This window comes from Lissotriton vulgaris, chromosome 12 (assembly GCF_964263255.1).
Source record: "Lissotriton vulgaris chromosome 12, aLisVul1.2, whole genome shotgun sequence".
In the NCBI taxonomy this organism is placed as follows: domain Eukaryota; kingdom Metazoa; phylum Chordata; class Amphibia; order Caudata; family Salamandridae; genus Lissotriton; species Lissotriton vulgaris.
Window position 1 is genome coordinate 768,573,005 of NC_141700.1, and position 7,041 is coordinate 768,580,045.

At 43.2% G+C, this 7,041-nt stretch overlaps 1 protein-coding gene across 2 annotated transcripts in view; it reads left to right on the plus strand.

Annotated features, from left to right (window-relative positions):
• The window catches only part of NEURL4 (neuralized E3 ubiquitin protein ligase 4), a 165,120-nt gene extending 158,325 nt beyond the window's left edge, over positions 1-6,795 (plus strand). For both annotated transcript variants that reach the window (XM_086946091.1, XM_086946092.1), the window contains exon 29: positions 1,951-6,795. In XM_086946091.1, the coding sequence (XP_086802217.1) occupies positions 1,951-2,155 (205 nt within the window). In that variant the 3' untranslated portion in view covers positions 2,156-6,795. The remainder of the gene's footprint in view (positions 1-1,950) is intronic.
• The last annotated feature ends 246 nt before the right edge of the window (positions 6,796-7,041 follow it).

A 7,041-nucleotide genomic window follows, 5' to 3' on the forward strand; every position in this document is an offset into this window, starting at 1 on the left:
GGACTCTATCTCCCATGATGCAGCAGTTTAGTCCAGTGCTTGTCTATTCGCCACTGATCAACTGGTCTCCCGGTTAAGCAGATCGTTCCTTTCTGGGGACCAGAGTCCAATTCAGCTACGGGTACTGAGGACTTGAAGACACCTCTGGAGAGTCAAGACTCAGTCTCCCAGCAGGCACTTCAGCGTCAAGTGAGGGTCAGGTGTTCTGTTCTCGAGGGGGGCAGGTTTCCTTATCTTTTGGGGGTCCTGAAGCTTAACAGGAGGCTAGCCAACTAGCCCTCAGAGTCACACCTGGCACACAAACAGTGCATTTCCACAAGTGGACACAACTGGCACAGTACTCTTTTCAGTTCCCTCAGGTGCAGCAGTTGCTGTCCAGTCTTTGGTGCAGTCTCTCTTTGTTGGGTCCAGTTCGCAGCAGGGCAGGTCTTCTGTCTTTTTTCCAGTCCAGTAGTGATCTGAGGGCGGTCTCTACAGTGCCACGTGTTTGCCTTTTTTGTATTTGAGGGATTTGGAGGACTCCCTAGCCTTCTTGTCCTTTGTTTTCCCTCTCTTGCTCTCAGCCAGAGGGGTGAGAAAAATAAATGCCAGTCCCGAATAATAAAAAAAAAAGTCCAGGCATACCCCACTAGCAACCTCCGACTCCAAGTATGCACTGCCAGTAACTCAACATCTCACTTCATCTTCATTCCAGCTTGCCTGACTTTGATGACCATATCCCACCTGAAGATGCCTCCAAGGGAAAAAGCTGTCACGGACCCTGGGTTGATGTTGGATTAAAGAGGACAGTTTTTGTCTTCCCAACCCTGTTTAATCTGAGCTCCCTAAAGGCAAGGGTCTATTCCGTTGTCAGTTTTGTGGTGATTCCTGCCTGGGCTCACTTTCTGTTTCTCAGAAACTAGTCACTTCCTTTAGAAACTAGTCACTTCCTTTAGAAACTAGTCACTTCCTTTAGAAACTAGTCACTTCCTTTAGAAACTAGTCACTTCCTTTAGAAACTAGTCACTTCCTTTAGAAACTAGTCACTTTCTTTAGAAACTAGTCACTTTCTTTAGAAACAAGATATTTTGTCTCCCGAATTGCAACTTTTACACTAGAGGAGAGAGACTTGCACCCCCTCCCTATCATGCTCAGCTGGCCTATGCTTCTCTCTAGGTCTCTCGGCTCGGAACCTGGTGGCTGCTTGGAAGTCCCCCATTAGAACACAGTCCATGTGTAAGCTACCAAGCGACTATAGATCTGTGATTGGGCCTTCACAAAGAATATCAGTCTTCTCACTTGCTTGGTGTAAACCTCTCTAGACATCATGCTGAATCTGCTTCTAGGTGACACACAAAAGACCTACTTCACAGCCCTTGGACCCAACTGATCAGGGCAGGTTGTCAAGTTACTTTTGAAGAGCATAATGCATCTGTGTCCACCTGTTTATCACCAGACTAATGTTCAGTGCCTTTACATTCATCTTGATGCTTCTTTCTTGAAAGGTTTATTGCACAGTAATTTCTCCCTTGCACATCAGACAGCTTCAGATCTAATGTGCATTATAACCATATGACTGTTTCATGAGGCCTAGTGGTCAGGATTCGCCGCGTGTTTATTCCCAAGTTGTTAATTTCCAGTGCATTTGTGTTTTTTGCCTTGATGGAATCCATTCTTTGCTTTCCACTGGCCCGCAGTCATCAAACAAAAAAAAGCAGCAGTTGGTTTGTTTTGTAAGGAGGAACCTTGCAATGGGTACTTAACAATAGAGGGAAAAGAGGCATGCCTGTGTACGATGCACGTTGGCTTGCCTGGTACCATACATACAAAGCTGTACCAGAAGAAACAGTTTATGGTTCTGTTCACAGATTGTTAATGGAACTGAGGCTATGGGTTCATTTTAACAGATTCATTTTAAAGTTAATTTTGTTCCTATATAAGGTGACTAATTCTGCCCTTTCTACTCAACAGCTTCAAGGACCCAAAATCTCACCGGCAGCACATGGCGCAGGTGGCCCTTCAAGTATGTGTGAAGCCAGGTTCCTACAAGGTGGGGCCTCAGACTGTCAGTGCCACAGAGCCTGTGGACCCACGTTTCAGCAGCAGTGAACTTGACTGGGTCACCAAGGAGAAGGGGGCTGTTGTGCTCTATGGATTACTGGTCCACTTGGAGTGATTGATGAAAAACTGGAAGTTGTAGGAACAAAATGGGGTGGAAACACTTTACTATAATGTCTCCCAGAACTAGACTGACTTGGGGGACCAACGGGTGACTGAAGGAGACTGCGATTGTTGGCGAAGACATCCGATTGAAGCACAGATTTCAGTCTGCTGAGACCATGAACTGAGCTCATAACGCACGATTTACAACCACTTGGTCGCTTTGAATTTTATCAGGGGGATGTAGAGGAGCAAAGCTCTTAAGCAGGAATGTGTCGTTCAGCATTTTAAGGCCTTTCCGTTGTGGATGTTGGATTAGTGGCGGGGATATATTTGCACAATTGAGGGAGCGGAGGAGCCCGCCAAAAGAACTAACCATTAATTGCTTTGGATTCTTGATGCCAAGAATGTGTCCACTAATGGGGGGGAGTTAGTATTATTCTTCCTGCAAATCGAGCAGAGGCCAAAGACGTGTGCTTGTGTACAGAGAAACAACAGAAAATCCCTTGTGACTGAACACTAGATGCCCTCTTCCATAATGTTTGTCTGAGCAGTCTCTGTCCCTGTGTACCTGGAAAGATGACTGGGATGACACTATCTGGAAGTGCTTTGCTGAAGGAACTATGTAAGTTCTGGCTTCAATACACAACAGGAGTAATGTGTTGGGCACCAAGGATAACATCCACCCAAATGCTTCACCCTGGGAGCAGGGTGGACTTTGGTGAAAAGGGACATGGGTGAAAGGGGACTGGAGGACACAGTGATGATAATTTGCTCTTGGGCCTGGTCTTTCTCCTAATGTTTATTTTATTTTTTACCAGCTGAGAACAGGCTATGTTCCTGTTGTTGTGCTGCATGTTCGCTTCATGTGAAGGGATGTGTGTGGTGGCAATTTATCAGAGATCTCCTGTGTCTGTTTAATGTGGAGCTTGTGTACATGTATAGTAACATGTATTGAGGGTAGTGCTTTGTGCACATGGTTAGGGAGTGTATGGAATTCATGTGTAGAGGAATGTATGTGTATGTGGAAGGGACTGGTTGGGTTTATGGTTGTATGCCGTACACAGCCATTATTGCCTTAATAAGTGTGAGATTTTGCTACACATTTAAGAAAACACTTTGTGCACAAATGTATCTGTGCATAGTGGCATGGATTGTGTCTGCATAGGGGTGCAGTGATTGTGTCTATATTGTTTGCACATCATGTCTGAATATGGGGGTGCGCAGTTTGAGTGTATTTTTTCAGCGAGTGTGTTGTGTGTATGTTTACACGTGTGTGTGTGTGTTTATGTACATACACACAGATATAAAATAACTCCCGGCGACAAAGCTGCCTAGACCTCCGTGCTGGTGTAGACTACTTTGTAACCCTAAGTGATTTTATGTGGATCAGGGTTTACATTTTGGGATATGCTTAAGTCTGGTAGTATTGTATGGGTCTGTGCCAGGCTGTGTGGTTTTTAGTTGAAGATTTTCAGTCCAACTTTTTTTTCAGCACTTTATGTTTTTTTTACCTTGAGCACAATACAGTTGGATGAGTACTGAGGGACCTGCTGTTGTCTGAATTTCTAAGCGATGATTTGAAAGACCTTCATCTGGAGTCATTACTGCTCACAGCATCTCTGTTGCCACAGCTACAGAGGAGATCACTGGGATACTGCACACCAAATAGACAAAACTAAACGGAATATTGCACTTGTGATGGAGTTAAAAAATCTGGGCTGCATTATACCTGGATCAAAACAAATTCTGTTCTAATACATATCAGAGGTAGAATAAACTGCTATTACGCAATTGAGGCAAATGGAAGCCTAGTATGGTGAATGCCTGTTGCAAAAGGGGGGCCCGAGTAACTTTAACCCAGAGGAACATGGAACTCCGTTGCCCTGAGACAATCACAGAAGCATTATCCCACAGTCCTAGAGCAAAGAATACCTTTCCACCTCAAGATAGAAGAATTTTGCACAACTGAGGTAGCGGGCATGTTAGGCTAGCCTACGCGCAAGATAAATGGGGTGCTATAGGATGACCCACTCCAAAGGGTCGTCCTAGCAGAACAGGAGACTCTGAAACAGTCATGGGTGCACACATGAGGCAAATTGTGCTCTGGGCTGCATATCTGTTTTGAGAACTTGGGTTTCCTCAGAAGTGTGTAGTGCTTTTCTTGCTTAAAGTAGTTGTTATTGGACTGATGGTGCACTACCCTTCGACGTTTTAGAATTATCCTCAGTTTCTCAGTATGTTCCAACTTCGGGTCTTTTGGAGAGTGTCATTACCTCATTGTTCATCTTGACTTAGCTAGCCTTTCTTTTCTCTTTATTGCTGTCACTCCAAGAGTCTAAGTTTCATTGCAGAAAGATCATGAACTTTGGCACCGAACCACCTCTTCATGACTGAAGAACCCAATTGTCTCATTTGTGGGAGAGTAAGACAATCCTGGTAGTGAAGAGGTGTCACACAGCCCAATTTTGGGTTTCTCACTGTCACACAGAACATGGCACTGCATTCAAATCTCAAATATATAACCCTAACCTTCCATACGTAACGCTAATCTTTCATATTCTCCCAGGGGAAACCTTCATGCATGTAGTTCAAGTATTCTCACCAACAAAGCACACAGGCGTACAAACATTCTTACCCTTTTCCTTCTCGCCTCCCTCACCCTTCTTATATTCAGGTTGTGAACATTACTTTGTCCAAAAGGCTAGCCTAAGCATTACTTTTTCAAGGATTCTTTGCTTTCCCATAAACAATTCTAGTCTGCCTCATGTCGTAGAAGCTAATTTTTCCAAGCTTCACAAAGTGATCACAAGTGTTTAATGCTCGGACAGAGAACTTGGGCATTCATCTTCACATAAGTAACACTAGACTTTCCTCACAGAATGACCCATCATATTCTTTGCTCACATTGGAACTTCAAGCATCCCCTCCTCATCTCAGGTCTAAAGCACTTCATCCTATCCCAGAGTACATGTGTGCCTCACTCAAAAAATCCTAGCACCCAAACGCAAGCTTCCATAGGCTATAGTATGCGTAGAAATGTAACCTTCCCAGCGTGTTCTGGGGCACCACCCTGCTGCCCATGTCTGTTCAACACTTTATCGGTCTAATCTGCCATTTCCAGCAGTTTGTGGCACAATCTGCCCAGGAGATTAAAGTGCAAAATTCATCTGTTTTCAGTTATTTTCTGTGATTTAATCTTCCCAGTTGTCAGGTTCTCTGTGGCATGGGTGCACAGGTAATTTCAGTTTATTTAAGAGTTTCATGAAGGAGCACGATTAATCCTTTCTTAGGAGCAAACCTTTAGTCTGGAGAATGATGTTACTGCCTTGAAGCTTTTCATTCTGGACCTTTTAAGATATTGTCTTTATTGAATATCTTCGCTTAATACATCTGCTGGAAAAGTTGTAAGATATAGGCATTCTGTACTGGTTCATATTTGGTTGAGACTTCTCCAGGTAAGGTAGTCCTTAGTAATAATCTGCATTTATAATCAAACCTCATCTGCTACTTTTATCTGAATCAGATTGCCAGTCTTCCCACTTGGCTTCCACCAGTTTTGAACGAATATCTCAGATATGGATGTAAGAACAGCTTAGCATGTTTACATTAAACAGGCAAAGCCATTTAGGCCCTAAAAACTCCAGTTGGGCCGTCAGTATTGCTTTCTGTTACATTGTTGTTGTAGTGTGCCACTGAATAGCAAGGGTGGCCAGTGGAGACCTGTTACCCAGCCACCACCCTTGCCTTCAATGTGTTCAGCCTGGCCAAGTTTTCCCTTTTGGTCTTCAAGAAGAACTTTTTCAAAGTGGTTGTTGGTGTACTGAAGAGGCAGGCAGGTGGTAAAAGGCATTTAGTGAGGTCAACCTTTTTTAAACATTTTACTCCAATTGTAGGCATCTCCTGACCTGGAAAGGGGTGTTTTTGAAAAGTGCATGCTGAACATTCTTCAATGGTGAAGCTATAGAACTTCATCTTTCCTCGCACACAAGCATTAAGAGCATATAATTATCACGCTGTGATCTGTTCCTCTCACACTAGATTAATCTGTGGTTTGTATCAGAGGTAAAATAGCCCTACTTTCCTATCGAAGTGGGTGGTGTGGTCTTTATTGATTTGTTTCTGCACTTTCTAAGTCCAGGTACTTAACTGCCCCATTTTTTAACCTTCTTTGGGTAGAAGTACAGTTTCTTTGAGAAGGACGGGGCTGTTGAGATACCATTCAGCTTCCAATAGGTGAAAAGCAATCTCTCTAGTTTGGTAGAGAATTGGAGTCCTTGCTTTCACTGGGAGGCAAAAAACACAAGTACTAGTAGTGTCTCGATTGGTGCCTGCAGATTATTCTCCTGATTTGTCCAGTTTGGGAGGTGGACCCCAATGCGCACTACCTCTCCCTCCTTTCTTTTGGTACCGCTCCCCTGTTTCTTGGCACTTAATCTTCTCTGCTCCCCTCATGAGTCCCGCACTGTTCAGCCAATGGCTGCATCTTATTTATTAAAAGGGTGAATTTGTTGAAATGTGAATTTTGGGGAGTTTACATCTGTTTCATAAGCTGCTTTTCACTTTATCATTTATTAAAAAAATTAAATTGTTTTGTAAAACAAAAAGTGACTTTATTGTACAGACTGTTAAATAAATCTCCCCGATTTATAATAACATTTGCTTTTCTTTTGTCTATAGGGCTTATTTTGGTAACTGATGGATAAAGCATTGTGAGGGTCAGTTAAGCAACTAAATTCTCTTCCAGCAAAATATTTTTCTTCAAAAGATTTCCTTTCACTTGATTTGCAGACTACCTTTAGTTTAATATAATTAAGGGATTCACATTTCGCCTGCGTGTGTATAAGAATTTGGTAGTCTTTGCTTGTTGACTCAGTAGAAAATGCCCAGTGTTGAAAGCAG